The 20215-nt window shown below is 46.6% G+C and overlaps 1 protein-coding gene across 14 annotated transcripts in view; it reads right to left on the bottom strand.

Annotated features, from left to right (window-relative positions):
* BTRC (beta-transducin repeat containing E3 ubiquitin protein ligase) overlaps positions 1-14917 on the bottom strand; it is a 144340-nt gene extending 129423 nt beyond the window's left edge. For 12 of the 14 annotated variants that reach the window (XM_090056459.1, XM_090056462.1, XM_090056464.1 and 9 more), the window contains exon 1: positions 14772-14917. In XM_090056459.1, coding sequence (XP_089912585.1) covers positions 14772-14819 — 48 coding nt within the window. In that variant the 5' untranslated portion in view covers positions 14820-14917. The remainder of the gene's footprint in view (positions 1-14771) is intronic. The other 2 variants (XM_090056472.1, XM_090056473.1) reach the window with 2 other exon arrangements.
* Between the last annotated feature and the right edge of the window lie 5298 nt (positions 14918-20215).

Raw genomic sequence — 20215 nt, 5'->3', positions numbered from 1 at the left:
TGGTAAATGCTAATTTCTTTTAGGCTGCGCTTTGTGCAGAAGTATTTATTAAAAGATGAGACGGCGGTAATTTGTTATACCACCTTGTTTGGTAAATATTTAGCAAGGAAGAGGAACATTTACTTTGACTTACTGAAGGTTTCCTCTGAACCGCAGTGCTCACAAATTCAATAACTAGCAGGATCCCAAGCTTGCATGTAGCTATGCAGGCGCGCAAGGTGTATCACTAGCGTGAAAGGACAGGGCCAGCTACCCTGAACTCTCCAGTTGAGACAATGTCCCCCGCAGACTGGGATTCTTTAAAGAGCTTGTATGTTCTATGGCAATAAACTGAAATCCTACTGCAGAGCATATAACTTTATGAACCAAGCAGGACTTCACATCCTACTAGCCAAAGAAATACTCCAAACATTTCAACCTCCAAAAAAAGGGATGATTGGATCTATGGACCTTGTAATTCAAAGAAAGGAAGTTTTGGGCAAGTAAAAAATAAATGTGCCTATTCTACAGCCTCTACAAGGTCCACGGATCCATTAACCAATGGATTTTTTTAGGGTGATCTGACTTCAGGGAGAAGTTAAATTGAATGGGGTTTCCAGTTCCTTCTCCGTGACTCAGACTCTCCCACAGAAGATGTCCTCTAGCTTGTAAAATCTGGACAAGGTATGAATATATGATCAGAGGGCCACCAAATCATGTCATACAATGTGTAGGATATCTCAGGTTAGAAGGCTTCAACAGGGAGACTCCGACCCTGCTCGCTGGAAGCAGACTGACCTGCAGGCTTCCTGGACACACCATCTCAACCATTGTAGTATGGTAGACTTCGATGCCTTTCTCGCTTGAGATGCTGGATGACCCAAGATACGGGTTTGTGCAGGATGAATGCAGGAAGCTATAAACACCCGCTCATGCCAGAACTTCTCTCTTTGGTAAGGTAGTTTTGAACAAACAAAGGGGCCTCCTCAGCCAATAAGAAGCCAGCACCACTAATATCATTAGTGACTTCTCCTTCCAGATCTTCTGGGAAATCACGGGGAAAGGAAGAAAGACACACGTAAGTGCCCATTAACTACTGCTGGATGACAGCAGCTGCCTTTGAGGAAAACCTTGCAGCTCACGCACAAAATAGATCCCTATAGAGAGACGCCAAATTTCCTGAACAAAATTAAATACTTCTGGTCAATGGGTGCATCTACAAGTGCGCTTTAATGCGCAGTAGTCTATTTTACTGCATATTCGTAAAAAGCTGCGCCATTATGGTAATGGGCAGTAAATTAGGCAACTGTGTATTAAGCATCGCTTAAAAAGCATGCGCTTACACTAGTGCACGTTAGGGTGGTCTAATGTGCATTAATTTAGTACTTCACATTGGAGGTACTAAATTTAACATGTATTAGGAAAAGTGCATTAATGCACATGTAGACATGCCCAAAGGCTCCACTGTTTGACCTGGAGACACGAGGAGGAGGCTTCCTTGTGTAGGGGGGTCAGCTGCTTCGCTTGGTGGCTTACACTGGCCACCAATACCACACATCATGATCAGAATGCAGAATCGGTTCACCCAGTGCAAGAACATCTAGAGTCCACAGCTAATTCCCTTCAGCTCTGATCAATTTATACTGCATTTCCTTCCCGTTTTGTGCAAATACCCAATACCAAAGTAATCTCTGTGCCCCTTGAAACTGATATTATATGCAATAGTAATTAAGTCTGAATCAACTAGAACTGGGGTGCTCAACCCCCGGTCTGCAGGTCAGATCCAGTCTGTGAGCTGGATAGGGCACCTGATCCCAGCATGCAGGGCCAGGTGAGAGTGGCACCAGGCCCCCAGGCCCCAACCCTGGCATGCAAGGGGCAGAGCTGGGCCCCCAGGGCCCAATCCCAGAATGCAGAGGGTGAGATGGGGGCACCAAGCCCCAATTCTGGTGTGCAGGGGGCAGTGACAGGCCCCAAGGACCAAACTGTGGCATGCAGGGCAGGGAGAAGGGTGGTGCTGGGCCCCAGGGCTCAATCCAGCCTTGTTTCACCTGGCCAAAAAGCCAAAAGGTTGAGCACTTCTGACCTAGAAGAAATCCTTTCTTGGTGCTGAGCCACCGGGTTAAGGAAGTCGGAGTCTCCTAGTGAAATGAACATAGGTGCAAGGGGGCAGGGACAGCAGGACTGAGATGCCCCATGTGCCTCTGCTGCAGCATGCCCACATGACCCTAACATCCCCAACAATTATATCAGGGAGCAGACCGACACGTCCCAGAGGTTACTGACCATCCAACCAAAGACGACAGTTTGCTTGGTCTTTCAGAGAAATGAAGACCCCGAGAGATTGTGTATTGATTTCCACTCCAAGGTGAGCTATTCATCACAAGAGGTCTAGGTAGCTCTTTTTCCATTTCAGAATAAATTATAATTAGTGGCAGACTAAGCCGATCTCTTTCTTTGAGACAATAACTGCCTTTCTAGACAAGGAAACTCTGATAGATCTAATCTATCTGGACTCCAGTAAAGCATTTGATATAGTGTCACGTGGGAAATTAAAGTCGAGAAGACTGAGAAGAGTATCAGAATTGTAAGGAACTGGGAAAAGGGAGATGAAAGGGGTTATGCTGAAAGGAGAACTATTAGGTTGGAAAGAGGTTAGTAATGGAGTTCTTCAAGGATAAGCCTTGAGGCAGACCTTAAATAATTTCATTAAGGACCCCGGCACAAAAATTAGAAGCATGCTAATGAAATCTGCAGATGACAAACTTGGGAGGAGTCATCAGTGCAGAGGAGAATCCTACAAAATGAACCAGATGGCCTCGAGGACTGGAGGAACGCAAACAGATCAAATAGTCTAACACAACCGTACGCACATTAGAACAAACACGGCTTTTTGCTGGGAGCAGGGGACAAAGGGTTGAGAAAAATAGAAGAGAAAGACATGGGGGTAGAAGCCAATCACTGGATGAGTACGACCTGTCAAACGTGATGCAATCGCAGACAAGACAAATGAGAGCCTAGGACGCATCAGGTGAAATAAAGCCATTTCATGACATACCAGTAATACCTCCTTGCAATGCTCTGTACAATGCAGGTCAGCCATGTTCAAGATTACTGCAAACTCTGCACCTATTCCAGAAGGGCAATTATGATGATCACAGGGAAAGCAAAGCCTATCTTATTAACGGACACTAGAAAAACTTAACCCGTTTAGCCTAAAAAAGCAAATGCTGGAAGGGGATAAAATTGTTCTCTATACATCCGGGGCTAAAAGTCATGACAAGAAAAGAATTATTAAAACTAAAGGACAAAGCTGGCACAAAAACGAATGGATAGAAACTGGCCAGGAATGAGCTTAGACTGGAAATTGGGAAAAGGTTTGTACCACCAAACCAGCGAGGTTATGAACAGTCACTGAACAGGACTGCCGGGGGAAAATACAGTCTAATAGTTTAAGAGGCAAATTGGTCAGTGTATTACCAGGATTATATGACATTGCTGCCTGCAATAGCCAGAAAATAGACTTCATGACACAAGAGGTCCCTTCTAGTCCTGTGTTCCTAGCCAGTAAACACTGGATCTGAATGGTCCTTGAAGGACTTCAGACTGCTGTGTCTTTAGTTGGACTCTTACCTGAAACTCACTGAGGAACGGATAATGATGAACGTCTTCCTGCCTGAGGACAGGTATTAATATGATTATCTTTAGAAATACCCTGGGAGTTGTGATTAGGTGCAAGAATAATGAGCTGTATTGGAAGTGCTTGAATCCAAAGGCAGTTAAAAAGAAAAAGCTAAAGAGGCTGCTAAATAGGATGTGAGGGTCTGCATCTTTCACATCCCTTGCCAAAGGTGGATTTTCCTTGGACTTTCCTTCCCTGGTTGATTTTCCTCAGACTAACACATTTTCCCTTTCAAAGCTGGGCTTCCTCAGAAACTAGCTGAGATGCCTTAAGTCAAGCATCTTCTGCCCTTGGTTTGCTTCCCTTGCCAGGCTCCCAGGTCTTCTCCATCAGGCACAGAGTCGAGCACAAGCCTTGTCCTTTTCTGAGCCTTTCGCTGCCTCTATTGCTCCAGTCTGCTGGAAAGATAAGACAGCTGACTATCTCCTGACTGCTGAGGGCTCTTGAGAGTACAAGAAGAAAAAGACTACACAGAGCCGGTGCAATGCATAACCTTAAGGAATAAGCTCCATATCCCATATGTCAGGTGGGATATGAGGCCAGCCAGGCACACATTTGGAAGAGGCCACCACCTCAGTGCTGCTCCACCCCACTTCAGCAGCAAACCTGTTACGTTTGGGGGACCAGATGATCTTGAAGATGCATCAGCCATGGACTGACCGAACAGCCCAGTTCTGGATCCCTTTCCCCCTGGAATAGCTACTTGTCTCATCTGCTACATGTGCCATTTGGTCATCGTGGTATCAGGGGACTGCCACTGCCAATGATGACAAGTACCCCCCTGGGAGCCTTGAAAGAACTGTTTGGATTTAGAATAGGACTTGTAACTCCTCTTGAGAGGATGCACGTTTCTCCCACGACTTGTGTCTATTCTCCTGTTAAATCACGCCGATTTAATTCCCCACCTGGAGGTATTGCCATAGCCCTAACTATGGACATCAGAGGTGCATTTATCTTAGGAGAGGAAACAAAATCTAATTCAGACTCGATATGGCATGCACATTTCTTTAGCCCTCTTGCTTAGTCCCTTAGTTTTTCCTAAGGAAGGTCTCTTCCGCCTTTATTGCATCTATGGAGGGACACTGGGATCCAGGGAGAATACTTGTGAGTTTTAACATTGCCCTTCTGATCTGCTTACCTCCTCTTTGTCAGTCTGAAACATCCTTTCCACGAGCTACAGCCACCCTGAAAACTGCCCTCTGACACATGGATTCACCACATTTTGACTGGGACAATTTGTTCTGCTCTCCCTCCTCCTGTGGTTGCTGAGTATGAAAATGCTCCTTCCTCTCAGGACACTGGGCAACTTTTGCAAATTCTAGATCTGGATTTGTGCTTTCTTCCCTTAAACCAGCTCCTTCACAAAAGAGCAAGCATCAGAAACCTGCTAGCATCCAATGAAGTGAGCCCTTGTTCCCAAAAACTGAACTCTGATTCAGCTACTCTGTAAGGTGCATCTCTACCCTGCCTTCTGCCCGTCTTCAGACTAACGTAGCTAACAACCTTCCTCTGCTCAAGACTGAAACAGAAGATGAGAGATTCCTGGGCCCACATCTGGATTTACCTTTCCTTAATACTAGGGTCTTTTTAGGGATCATCTGTTTTATTGGGGGGCAGGGGGGAGGGAGAGGGACAGATAGATATATCAATGACCATGAAGACAAGCTCCTGTATCTTCAACCTTTTCCCCCAGTTTCTCTGTGGCTCACCAGACACTTGTCATTGGGAAGAAGGTGACATGTACAGTGCTCAAAGGATCTCTGAGAGGGAGCAATTTTATTCCTCAGCCATGCAGGTAGAGGAAGCCTTTTCCCAGCAGAGAACTAGGAAACTACGATGTTGGTTCTCAGCCATCTGCTCCATAACATCGAAAATTAGGGTTGGAAGGGACCTCATCTTTGCATCTTCTTCACATCTCCCTCCAGGTGCTTCCAAGGAGGAAGGACAGGGACAAGCTGCCTGTCCTGCAAGTGCAGCCAAGTGGATTTCACAGACATTAGGGCTGGAAGAGACCTTGGAAGATCGAGTCCAGTCCATCCTGGATGGCTGGGATCATTTAGCAGAGACCTGTTGCACCTTTGTAATCTCATCACAATTTGCCTCAAGGTCTCCTGATCCTCCAGGTTTGCATCAGGACCCACTCCAGACCAACTGCAGATAGGCGTAGAGCTCCAGACCACAGAGTATGCAGGAATTCCCTGCCACATACTCCACAAGGAGTCTCACAGACCCCCAGGGTTTCCCCTTCTTCCTGCCCTTGCACATTGTTAATGGAAATGGCGCTGGTGGATGTGCATACTCAGTGCCTTTGCAGCAGAGAGAATATCAGGCCCTTCTCAATTCTCACCGTAGCAGAGTACCAGGAAGGTGCTGTAGGTGGCAAATTTATGGCCAATTGTTTTAAATAATGTTTTTGCTTGGCAGCAGCAGGTCTGGTTAACCTTCCTGCGGCTACGGAGGCAGAACGAAGAACTGGTGGGCTCTTCCCCGTAGCAGACTGCACCCTGCCCTATCACTAACGGGCTCGGTTATGCATACATAGCTACAAGCAGGCTGAGAGGCCCTCTGGTTACCAGGTCTGTGGATCTTGGAGACAAAAGAGAATAAATGAATTTTAATGCAGTTTTTAGAAATACTTGTCATTGTTGCAGCCTCACCACTTAGTGAATGGGGCTGATTTCTCTCTCAGTGGGAGATGATATTTTAATGATGTAACACTGTACTTCCCAGAAGAAAGACAAGCCTCAGGAGGCAGATTAAAACTAGGAACGCTCAGATCCCATTAAAAGAGACAGTTTCAAACCATTTTTAAAATTAATTTTGTTTGATGATAAAAATGGGCTCTCTTAACAGGTGATTAGCCAAATGTAAAATTAACCAAAACATGGTAGGAAGCACGGGGCTAGATGTCAGCCGAGTCAGATCCTTGCACTCCCCTGCTCTCTTGCTGCTGCTCAACAACAGTCAAATTCTTTCACCTTTCTGAGCTTCAAGCTCCCCTTTCCGCAAATCAGAGATGACGTTTCCCATTCCCGAGAGCCTCAGAGAAAGCTATATTATGAAGTACCACTCTTTAATAAACACAACGTATCAGAAAATGTTTGATTTTCTATGGTTTCTCTAGGGCCCGGCATCTTCTCAGCCCTAATGCGTCTCATGAGGCTGTCAAGATAGCGACTTCATGTTTCATTGCTTATTAATTATATTTTAAACACTTACTATTTAGATGCAGCAGTTAGATTTGCTTATGCTAAGCTGCTGTTTCCCTTTACTTCTTCACTTTCCCCAGACAGACAAACCAGACGTAATTCAGCAACTGTGGGCATGAGCACCTTAAATGCTGTATAAATAAAATGGCCATAAAGACTATCTTGGAACTGAAATGGCAGAGAACAAGGTGGGATTTTAGAAATGCCAGTAGGACTGCAAGTCAGACTCGTTAAACGTTGAGATCGACACACTGACAGGCAATTTCTACCACAATTACAGGAGTGTAGGTTGTAGCCGCGTTAGTCTAAGGAGATAGGCAGACAACGTTCCTCGGGTAAATCTGATATCTTTTATTAAACCAACTAAATAGTTGGCCTAATAAAAGATATCAGATTTACCCGAAGAACCTTGTCTGCCTATTTCTACCACGATGCACCAGGGCAGACAGCAGCCAGCTCCGCTGGAGAAGTCCATGAGCAAATAGCAATGGCTTGTTCCAACAAAATTCTTGCATCTGGGCAAAATTCTTAAGAAAACTAACTCAAACTGGTCAGCATGTTGTTGATTTTCCACCCCAGATTTAAACATGCTATGTCCACAGTTAAATCAGACCATTTTCACTGGAGTCAGAAATCAGACTCATAGAAAATGAGGGTTGGAAAGGAGCTCAGGTCACATCTAGTCCAACCCCCTGCTCCAAGCAGGACCAGCTCTGACTACATCATCCCAGTCAGGGATTTGTTGAGCTGGGTCTTCAAAACCTCCAGGGATGGAGAGTCCCCAACCCCTCCGGGTAGCCTGTCCCAGTGCTTTACTACCCTCCTCATGAGAAAGTTCTTCTTACTATCCAACCTCAACTTCCCTTGCTGCAGCCTGAGCCCATTGCTCCTTGTTCTGTCATCTGCCCCCACTGAGATCAGCCCAGCTCCATCCTCTTTGCAGCCCCCCGGCAGGGAGGCGAAGGCTGCTATTCAGTCCCCCTCGGTCTTCTCTTCTCCAGACTAAATCAGCCCAGTTCCCTCAGCCTCTCACCAGTCCTGTCCCCCAGCCCCCCAATCATTTCCACTGCCCTCCACTGGACTCTCTCCAATGTGTCCACAACCTTTCTGCAGTGGGGGCTCACAGCTGGACACAGGACTCCAGATGTGGCCTCCCCAGTGCTGAATAGAGGGGAAGAATCACTGCCCTCCGTCTGCTGAAACGGCTGTGCAGATGACCAGCTAATGGGATGCCTCTCTAGCTACCTTTACCATTTGCTCAATTCTAAACAAAGTTTCGTGATTCCATTACTAACTATAAATGGGCTCCACCGTAATCGTAGTAAGTGTTTCCATTAAAAAGCCCTTATGACACAAGTCAAACTACTAACATGGGAACATGTAGGGAGAAGACAACTGCGTACTGCGCCATCCAGCTGCCAAACAATTTTTGTAACTGGGAGTCTTTTCTAATCACACCCTCACACCTTTTTCCAAAGGTGGGCCACATTTTAATGGACAGACTGGTTATCAGTAACAGCACGTCCCTGGCCCCCACGATTCTTGGAATTAAAGAACAGACCATTCTTCTAGCATATATGCAAAGAAAGAATGCTAGAAAGTTTTAACATCTGATTTGCTTTTGGACCTGGAAGCCAGGAAGAGCCAACACGTCACCGGCCAGCTCTTTGTGAAACTATCCAAAGTGATGCACAGACCAGGGTCAAGTTGCCTTGCTCATTAGCTCCCACTGGACAAGATTGCTTTGTGTTGCCCACATGGTCTTACTTGGGTAGCTGGAGTCTATTTTCTTTTATTCTTCCTCTCAAGATGACCTCCTTGCTTCTTTTTCCATTGCCCACCAGTCTGATGATGTGCTGTGTCTCTGTCATTCTCAATTTATCCTAAGTCTTTAAAAATATATATATAAAGGGAAAACCCTGGCCTAACCACAGCCTTGTGGTTAGTATGCTTTGATTTACCCTACTAATGAGAACTATAATTTAGCACCAAATACTCATGAGGAATTATAGCTCTGCTGACTGGCAAATAATTTGCCAAGGCAGATTAGTTTAGCTGCATAAAATAAATATCCACCTGCACATACTAGCACTAATCAGGGCGTGAAATTAAACTTTTTATTCAGTGGGAAATAACTGCTGCAAGGCGGCGATTTAGTCTGGGAAGCAAATATTAAGGTCAGCCTATTCTCTCTGATGTTTATAGTATATATAATAAGGGGGAGGGCACGGAGCAACAAATTCTGCTTTCTAAGTCTAGGAAGCTAAATACTTCAATGATGCGATAGCAAATTTGCCATTTGCTTTTATAATTGCATACATTTAATGGAGCAAAGTGGCTAAAATGAAATGCTGTAAGAGGAGTGAGGGTGAAACTGCTGAAGTACCTAAAGCCTGTATCAACCTTTGAGAAAACTGCTGCCAAAAGCAGGAGTTTGGGCTAGAAGCAAGGTTTAGTTCAGATCTATGTTGGCTTCAGCAAAACCCTCCAACTGAGGGAAAAATATTATTCCAATTTAGTTAACCCAAATTACTAAACTCACATTTAAAGTAAAAAAACGGGAAGCTATCACCTTACATTTAACCACTAATTCTACGTTTTCCCTGCCACTTTTAAAAAAAATGATAATTATCTCCCTCATGTTTCCCTAGCCTCAGATGCTTGACATTCCCTATCAAAAGAAAACTACAAATATACTGTTAAGGTAGCCATAAAAATCAGTTTACCCCCCAAAAATTTTGCCTGGAGCAGGGGATTGGACTAGATGACCTCCAGAAGTTTCTTCCGACCCTTCTTTCTTATGATTCTATGAAATAGGAATTTGAAAAGGATCATTATAATTTCTGGGATATTAAACACCTAGCGCTACCAACGGGGTAAGTCAACATAAGCTGGACCTCTGTAAAGGGCGAGATTTTGACTATCTGTTCCCTCTCCTACGCAGACAGAGAAAAAACAGATAATCAGCTCAGGATTCACTTCTCTTAAGCCACAGATCATGTATGGACACTATTTAGCACGCTGCCTGACTCGCTTCATGGAGGTCAAGTCACCATGAACCTACCAATATCAAATTTAAGGAAACTCAGGGTTTGCTCTGCCACACACAACTGCTGAGAGCTATAAACCGCAGTGTGAGGGTGTAGGACATACTTTGCCCTTAACATAGCACCTGTACACCTAAAATTCTCCAGGCATATATAAGGTTTGGAAGGATCAGTGCTATCAGCACAAAGGCATACACTGCCCGGGGCATGCCCCATCTTATTCGATTCCAGGAAAGGACATTGTTACTTTGGACATGGAGAGGAGACATGCATGACGAATGCCAGCATCACCATCTTCCCACCCATATTCCAGGGCAGGAAGTCTAGATGGGAGAGATTACCCATTTGCTTCCCTTAAGCCACAAACCATGTTGAATGCCATTCAGTCCACTGGCTGACTTACTGCAAGGACCTCGAGAGTGAAAAAGAGAAAGTAAAACTATGTATTAAAATGCTGCCTGGAAGGCCATCTTAAATAGGATCCCAAACTGGTCAGGTACAGCACCGTGAACGGCTAATTAAATACAACTGAAGTTGTCACTAGTCCATTTGGGGAAACAGATGTTGCTTCATACAGGCTTGATATTTTTCTTAAATACCTTTCAAAATGAGGAACAAAAAATATGAACTCTTATAAAAAGGGCTTTATTGTATTTTTATAGCATATTACATACCTTGTAACAATCATTTTGTTAAGTGTGAATGTCAGTTTTATTTTCTGTCCCTTTTTTCTTGGCTATTTACAAGCTTTGTAAGAATCGTTCCTTAATTAAGTCTAAACATAGTTTTATATAAATGGATTCCTGGAATTAAAAACGTTCAGACTTAAGAAATGATTGTTACGGAGACTGTAACAGGCCGTAAAAAAAGAATGCCACTTTAAACAAAGATTTCTCATTTTAATTAAAAAGATAATCATCAGAACATTCGTACACTTAACAGAACCATTCGAAGCTACTTTGAAAAAAAATATCTACTATTCTATGCGGGCGTACATAGTTTAGTTTATATGACATTTAATCAAAGTCTCAGTTGAGCCTGCTGCATTCATTCTTTAAGTACTGTATCTACATTTTTAAACAGCCTGTTCAAATACGGAAGCCACTTGCACAGCCCCTCCTTTATAGCACTTTCGTAAATGGTTGTAACAAAACTCCATATTCTTGAACGCAACAAAAAGCAGGGCTCTCTTTAAAGCAATAAATTCTTAATGGAATACATCCAGTTGTCTTGTGCATTCATTTCTTTTAAGTTACACCTTATGAAGAGGGTAGTTTTAACTAAACTATTTAAGCAACACCTGGAAAGGGATGACATGTACCTAGGAAGATACTAGTGATCCTAATTGCCTCCTGTACCTGACCTAGAGTCTTAGGTACCTCCTGTACCTGACCAGATCTGTACTAGAGTGCTGGTCTATATCATCTGTGGCATCTTAATAAAATCTTACTTGTATATACTGGTTCTAATTCAAAAGAAACTTTAAAAGATTAGGTTAATGTATTAACTGCATGGGAGGAAACACTCCATTCACCACTGATAATGCTGCTATCTCTGGGGTGAAGCCGCTTAACAGCACACGCCAGCAATTGACCCACTAGTTTAGTATTGTAAGTGAATATTACTGTGCGTCTGCTGGAAACTGTAAGAGAAGTGTGGGTAAACAAAATGTAATTACCTATATTAATTAGAATGTAAGGTTCTAGATAAAACGTATTATAATTGTTTAGGCGTATCTACCAGACTCGCGAGACGTGGGCAGAATGCATCAATATAGCTTTGTTATCAGCTCGATTACCTACCAAACAGGAGGGACCGGACCTTCCTTTCATCCCAGCAATAAGCCGCACCTACACACGCTCACCAGGAAAACGCAGTCCGGTTTGCTTTGTAAAATGTCAAATCTATAAACTGATTTCTGACACTCAGGGGACGGTGGGAGGGGGGCCAGGGGGACCTCTCTAAGGTCTTTTCTTTGTCTTTCCTTTCCCTGTTCTTTCTTTTATTTGTTTCATTCATGAAGTCATCACAGGATGAGGTTTCAACATGACATTTTCCATCAGTAGCCAGGCAGGAAAACATTAAAAATTAGCACATTTTTTCTTCCCCGACATCTAGTGACTTAGAGATTGCTCCAAAATCATTGCCAGGGACTAGGCAAGCATTTTTTAAGTGAAAAATAACCATACAGACAAGGACAAAAATATCACTACCTATGAAGCTGCTTCCAGCCCTTATTGTTTGTTTGAATCCAGAGCCAAATTGTAAATACTGTACTGGGGCCCGGAGAAATAAAGAGTCTGGTCTCTTCAAAGAGTGTTTCAATATTTAAATAAGGAAGGCACCTTGACACTTGTGAAAAGATGCTGTGCAAATCAATAATGAATAGATTGGGCTGAAGTGAGCCATGCTATGACCCACTTAGTAAGAATCAAGATACGCCAAATTTGTCATCCACTTGGACAGACAGGAGAATTTACTGTGGATGAGTCAGCATTGACTGAAACGCATCTAATCCGTCTTTTCCAGATCTACGCATGTACTTATGTGGCTCTCCTCACTATGGCATCTAAGCAACTCCAACTATTTATATATCAAGGCAACACCCAGTGGATTTCCCCCCCACAACCTGGTTCAGGTTAAGAAAACTCTCTCTCATCCACCCCATCCTAACTGATGCAGAACCTCTCTAACCAGGGAAGGGAGAAAAGCAAAAGATGCTGTGAAGCTCAGCTTTGCCTGTCTAATTACTGGGGAGATGCTCAGATCCTATCAAGTTCAGTGCTGGGGAGAAAAAGCCAACAACGCATTAAAAAGAAAAGTACTGCTCCATCTTCTGCCAATTAGCAGAAGACAACATGTGAGCAGTCCACAGTTTTTCCTTGCTTGGTTGCTTGTCTATGTGGACTGCAGGTATGCATGCGAAGAACTTATTGCGTGAAAACCGTACTCAAAAGAGACACTTTTGACATTTACTTCTCAGCACACGGTGTCTTGGCCACTCTTAACACTCAAAGTGAATCCAGTGATTTTATTCTGGCTTCTCTCCAGTCTGTGAGGCACAGACAGAGGGTGGGAGGACCAATGGGCCTCAGGGAGCACAAGCCAATCTCAAGGAGGGCTCTGAATGTCTGGACGAAGAGCTCAAACTGGAATCTTTATTCCATGGGGAACCAGCGCAGAGCACCGATGTGATGCGTTTACAATGCCAGGAAGCAGGACGACTTATCAGCTGGGCCCTTTCCAGGGTGCGAGGCTTTGTTACATCTGAGATCTAACGAGCTGGACCGATCCAGCCTAAAAGTCACAAATGAGTGGACCAACCTGGCGGGAACCATACACAATGGAATCTCTTACAAACTTCTGACCGATTATAGACAAAAGAAGGTAGTTTCGACTCCCAAACCTATTCAGGCACCACATATGTTTCCCACCTCTACCACCCGAAAGCCTGTAAATCTAAGAAAAATAAAGGGCGCTGAGAGAAGAATCCAAGGGTCTGAACAGGAGGAGAGAAGGCTTCAAGGGGCTATGAATTGTACCAGAAAATAAATGGAGGCCATTATACGTTTAGAATTTCTACCGCTTTTGAAGTGCAAATGAAAACCAAGATTTGTACCAAGTGTTTCGTTAGTTCCACCTGGGGCATAAATTCTGAGAGTCTAAACTGATTTTTCCCCTTTTTTTTTGCTCCTGAGTAAGAGATTTAGATCTGTGCCACTGAAAGGACTAATCCAGAACAAACGTGGAGCAAACGCTGCCCGTCAACTGACTGATATCCTCGGAGGCAGAAGACTTGAGGCCACCTGAAATGAACGGTCAGTTAACGTGGCATGGATGTTTATGCAAATGTCTTGATGTGACTGTTTTCCAGCCCAAACCAACCAAAAAACCCCCAAAACAATCTGGAATTAAACCTGTAATCAAGAGGAATGAAATAAGAGTTGAAACCAGTGTATCTAAACCACTAATCTACACAGACCAGACTTGGAGACAGATGCCCCCAAAAAACTACTGTCTGGCTCAGGATCCAAGACAACGGGCAGACTCGTTCTTTTAAAAGCAGTGAGGAAAAGGAAAATATGGTGGGCGGAAAGAGTGAGAGAGGCCAGTCCCCAGCCCGGTGGTAAAAGGGGGTGGGGAGGAAAAGTGATGGAGTCAGGCTGTGACGGGGAGACTCGCACCCATGGGACCCCCCCCCTGCAGAGCAGGGGCAGGACCTGCCTTCCCCACAGGCACTGGTGCCCAGGCAGGCTGAAGCGCCCGCGACACGTCTCTGCCCGATGCATGCCCCCCTCCCTGGGCGCCATGTCCCTCTTCTGCATGCTCGTGGCCCCCAAATCCTACCAATCAAGGGGATCCCCACCCTGGAGCCCCCAGCTGGCTACCCCATACACCCTGCCTCCCCCCACAGCTCCAAGTCTCAGCAGCTCCCACCACCCCATTACTTTGTACCCCACCAGCCCCTGCTCAGTCCTGGGGGGGCACCCCCATAACGCCCCTACCCCCCCCATGCATTACCATGAGGACCCCCCCAGGGCCCTCCCCTATAATGCCCCTCTCCCCATCCCACTGCCCACCCATACCTTGCCTCATCCTCCCCCTGCAGGGAGACACCCCATAATGCCCCTCCCCCACTGCACTGAGGACCCCCCCAAAAGCCCCTGCCTCAGGCCTTGGTGGGGGGCACCCCATAATGCCTCCCCAAACCCCCATCACGCCCCTCCCAGTCCCTTGCCTCAGGCCTTGCGGGGGGGGTGGGGCACCCCATCACACCCCTCCCCCACTGCAGGCCCCGAGGGGGACACCCCCATGAGCCCCCCAGAGAGCTCTTGGCCCCTCCCCGCCCCTCACCATGAACTTGAGGGCCTTCTCCTGCAGAACGGCCTCTGCCGGGTCCATAGTCCCGCTGCGGGGCCGGGCCAGGCCGGGCCGGGCCGGGGCCGCCCCCTCCCTCAGCGCCAGGCCGGAGCCAGCGCAGGCAGGAACCTGCGCTTCTCTTCCGCCCCCCCCCGCCCCGCACGCATGCGCCGCGCGCAGACCCCCGGGGCATGGAGTCCCCGGCCGCCGCGGCGGCGAGGGCCCGGCAGGGAGGGGGACTACAACCCCCAGCAACCCTCGCTGCCTCAGCCCAACTACTCGCCGTGGGGCGCATGCGCAATCGGGAGGCCCGCAGAGGCTCCTGGGAGTTGTAGTGGGCAGGGGCTGTAAGGGGCCTGATGGACAGGCAAGGACGGGGGAGAGGGTTCAGCTCCTCATCCCAGGGCTCGCGTTTAAATCTGCCAAATGCTACATGAAGCCCATTTATATAAGAGATAGAGATACAGCTAGAGATACAGATATAGATGTATATAAGGGTTATATAGAGATATCTATACACGCTGGGTATAGATATGGGACATATATATATCTGTTATATATAGAGAGAGAGAGACAGAGAGAGACAGAGAGAGAGAAATATCGGAGACAGACAGATAGATAGCTAGATATCTCCCATATCTACCTATCTATCTGTCTATATGGGAGATATAGGTGAAATATATATATATATATATAGAGAGACAGAGATTTCTATCTAGATATCTAGATATAAATCTGTCATCCATAGACAGATAACCCTGAGTCAATAGATATATATGCACATATAAGTTGTTATATATTAATATGTTTATATATATTCATTTTAAAAATATTTCATAGGGCACAAAACCTGAAAAATCCATGGCCTTGATAAAAATCAGTATTTTTCACCTAGCCAAATGGATCGAGTTTAACCTTTACAAGTGTCTTATGTCAACCACAGCAAACATATTTACACAAAAGCCATGAGAACAAGTGCAGCTAAAAGAGCTGCCTGTGAAAAAAAAAAAAGAGGTATACTACAAATGTCACCTTTTTGTGAGCTAGGAAAAGCAGTTGGTTGATGTTTAAAGAGTTCATCGCAATTCTTTACATGTAAAAGAAAAATCCTATAAATTAGTAAGGAAACCATCAAGATTACTGAGGAAAGAATATACTTGACATACTCATAGAATCACAGACAATGAGAGCTGGAAGAGACCTAGCGGGCGGGGGGAGGGGAGGTCACATCTAGTCCAACCCCCTGCTCCAAGCAGGGCCAGCCCCAACTGCATCATCCCAGCCAAGGCTTTGTGCAGATGGGTCTTAAACACCTCCAAGGATGAAGACTCCACCACCTCTCTGGGTAACCTGGTCCAGTGCTTCACCACCCTCTTTGTGAGAGAGATTTTCCTAATATCCAACCTAAAGCTCCCTTGCTGCAGCTTGAGCCTATTGCTCCTTGTCCTGTCATCTGCCCCCACTGAGAACAGTCCAGCTCCATCCTCTTTGCAACCCCCCTTCAGGGAGTTGAAGGCTACTATTAAATCCCTCTCAGTCTTCTCTTCTCCAGACTAAATTATCCCAGTTCCCTCAGTCTCTCCTCACAAATCATGTGTCCCAGCCCCAGAACCATTTCCAACCCCCTAACCCCCATAACCAGATCAGGAAGGAAGCATGGGAGACATGGCCAGAACTGCAGGCTGTGGGAAGCCCCCTTTCTGAATTCACATACTAAGTTTGCCTTGACCCTGAAGTGCCCCAGCACTGTCCATCAGCAAAGAGAAAGTGCCTGTTAATTATTTAAATAAGGACTGGACTTCACTGGGAAATTAGATCTTGTTTGCACAGAACACTGGGGTGTGTGTTAGCAGAGCCTTGTGAGTATGTGTTACTCAGGGACCAGAAACTGACTGTGCTAGACTCTGCACACACCATGAGAACCCCTTCTCCCAAACAATGATGATATAATACCACCTCAAATGTGCCTGCAGTTGGAGACCAGTGGTACTAAATACCCAGTAAAATGGAAGAAGCTACAGATATGGGGCTCATATACACGCCACGATTTTTGCCCTTTCATGTGCAGCAACTGCATGTCTGTTTGCAAGCGTGGGATTTCCTGACACTTTAAAAATCTTTCTTGTGCATTAAAGTAAAACTCCTCAGACATAGTTTAGTTTGGCTTGCTGGGAATTAAAGCATTGTGTCCATGGATTCGTTGCAGACTAAAAGTCACACTGAAACCCTGGCTGTTACTCCATGCTCAGCACAACTCTTCCTCTGCTTCTATCTCTCTGCTTCCCCTCCACCCAAGGTCCCCTTGCACATGTCTGTGCTCTCATGCCTGGATCATTTAATTCCCCTTCCTGACTCCCCTTCAGCTCCGAAAGGCCAGTCACACCTTGTGTGCCAGCCTGTCCCTTCCCTCCCCCGGTCTTGCAGGCTGGATGGTGATGCTTAAAGCAGGTTGTCATGCCTGACGTGTCACCACGCTGGGTATTTCCCAGGCTGTTGACAAGACTGCCTACACTTTCGGCATTACCTAAATAACAGTAATTAGGATGAGGGAGTAGTGTAATTAGAATGGAGCCACTCTCCACTGCTGCAAGAGGCTGGGAGTCCCTAGAGTTTGGGCTCTGACGGCTCTAAGTCTCAGCCCTCCAGGCGTGTGGCAGCTGGCAGGGAGGTAAGTGGAACCTTTTTGTAGCAGCGTGAAAGGTTCAGTGGTTTTGCTTTTGTGCTTTATTTGTCAATAACATTTGAGGCCAGCTTAATTGTAGGGAAATTGAAAAGTGTACTACTGCGGGAGCCCGCATTGCTACCCCAAAGCCCTTAAGGCTGCTTTATCTATCGGTGACTTCTCTGAGCTGAACTTCTTCTGATTATAACAAGCACAGACCAGTGAAAGGAATTACAAAGCTTGAATTGTGCCTGACCTCACACGCTGCCAGGGGGTAGCTCCTTTATTCAGCCCAAAAGGGAGACCGGGGTTATTAAAGTGGCTGTTACGTGTATCACTACAGGGTCTGGGCACCCTAGGAAGGGACCAGGATCACATTCTGTTTGACACTGAGCAAACCCACAAGAGATCATGCCCTGCCCCAAAGACCTTGTAGTCCCAAGGCAGAGACAACAGGTGAATACAGCTAAGGGAGAGCACAAGGAAAAGGCGAGGCCATGTGCCCGGATACAGGTGTAACGTGTGGGAGGCTCTGTGACAGCTCACGGATTTTATTGGGATCCTTCTGTGTTACGTTGTTATGACTGATGTTGTGTGCCTCATTTTCCCCACCAAGCTAGTACATGGGGAAGGAATGGGCTAAAGAGACAAGGAAGCAGGAGATGACTGATGGACCTCTACCAGCCACAGCCCGCAATAGCTTTGTTGACATATCAGCAAAGGTGAGATGGCCAGGGGGCTGGAGGGAAGGTGGATGAGACCAGCATAGGAATGGGGCAGAGAATGGGAACAAGGTGTCAGCTCCTGGCCTGAGGGGCTGGATCGGAAACCAGGAGAGGAGCTTTGAGGGCTCTGGGCCTGGAAAGAGAACAGCGGAGCAATCTTAATGGTTTGCTGGGCTGTGCAGACTGGACAGGGGACAGAGGAATGGTGTAAGCCTTTAAAGAGGGGGCAGAGACCCTCTGGCTGGGTGACTTCTGCCCTAATAAAGGCCCTAATTGAAGCAGGCATGAATTTTTGTGGGAGAGATCTGGGATAAAATGAACAAGCTTTTGAAAGCAAGAGCTGTCTGTCTGCTGCTTGAGACTTGGGTTGGCCCTTGTTCTCCGCAGCAAGAGAAGGTAAAGCCCCTCTCGCAGGGCAGAACTGGATGCAGCTCCAAGGAGAGCTAGGAAAGATGAACTTGGGCTCCTCCGCTTGCTCTAGGAAACACAGCAGGGCTGGCTTTCAGGTGTACTCGCAAAGACTGCAGTTACCCCTTAGAGGAGACTCTGTGCCAGGCTCCATCACAGCCCCTTGAGCGGATGGATACCCCAGGATCACTGCGGATATACGGCACTTCATCAGTACAACTTACTCCAGGGTATCATGACAGCTGACCTTTTCCTGGGCAGCTCTACACCTGATTCTAGTCCCTTACCCCAGGTTAGCAGCTTGTGTTGTACCCGTGACCCCTTTATCTTGCTCAGAGGCAGGTAAATGTGTTGTGCATCCAAACTCCACACCGATCGGGCGAGAGGCAGAGATCTCAGCGTGAAATGGAGATCCAGAACTATGGAGGGTCGGGGGGTGAGAAGGAACTGATCCCTTTTTGCCCTGCCTGGTCACACCGCAAAGGGGCTGGAAATGGGTGCAGGGCAAATCTGAAACGAATTTAGGTACAAGTGATGTGGCTGAGAGTCATTGAGAGCCTGGCTGCTCTTGATCGCTAGAATCATCCTAGAAATCCTGTAGCCGTGGGGCTGGAAAGGACCCGCGGAGGCCAGATCTAGTCCAACCCCTGCTTGAGGCAGGATCAGCCCTGTGCAAACCAGCCCAGACAAACCCATTGTCTAAATTCTACATAAAACTATCACCAGCCCTGACACAGCACCAGGCATCACACCTGAACCTGCCACATGGAAAGCAGGGGGACTGTTAATAAATGCCCCAGAGGCCCCAGGCTAAGGCCATGTCCCCATTGCAGGGGAAGGCAACCCCCCCCAGGCCGGACCAGTCTGAGCAGGGGGGAAATCCCTTCCTGCCCCAGTGCAGCGCGACGCTGAGCTGAGCACGGGGGCAAGACCCTCCCGCCAGGACCCTGCGGGTTTGGTGCCAGCAGGAGCATTGGCACAGCCCAGCCCCGGCACTCAGTGCTTGTGGGGAGGCTTAAAAACCTCTTGACACATGGAGCAGAAAGGGGAGAGGGGGCAACCAGCACAGCCCAGTAAACCTGTGAAGCTCCCATCATTGTCCCCCACCAGTGCCTGTCCAGCCTCTTGATCCCACGGCTCTGTCTGTAGCAGTACGATTGCTCTGGCCGGATTTCCACTCCCAGCTCTTCTAAGCAGACACGATACCTTGCCCCTCCTGTCCAGAGCACGGCAAGAGACACGATACGCACTGTGCTGGGAGTTTGCGATCTGTCCTGATGAAAGACGCTGCCTACCTGGGAAGTGATTGTGGCGATTATTTCTGCAGGAGCATATTGCTGCCTGTCTTCCAAACTCCATGGACTACATCCATGCCTGGTGTATCTCCCTGCTAATTTGCTGTGGCAATCATTAATTGGATAAGGAACAGCTGGTGCTTTGCTTTAAGTGAAGCTGATTGGATCGGTAACTAAACGTTGGCGAAATGATGTGCAGCAGGTATTTCTCTACCTCTCTCCGCCTTCCAGAGGGTTTTCATTTCTTGTCCCAGGGACCCTGGGAGGAAGCAGCGGGGTCTATCCATGAAGCATTAGGGAGCTTTAATCAGTGCACTTCCTTTGGGCATGATTGCCGGAATTTTAATA

The sequence above is a fragment of the Crocodylus siamensis genome, chromosome 7, assembly GCF_052110815.1.
Source record: "Crocodylus siamensis isolate JL-2025a chromosome 7, ASM5211081v1, whole genome shotgun sequence".
NCBI lineage: Eukaryota > Metazoa > Chordata > Crocodylia > Crocodylidae > Crocodylus > Crocodylus siamensis.
The sequence above is the reverse complement of the archived record's forward strand: the minus strand, read 5'-3'. Positions and strand labels throughout refer to the sequence as shown.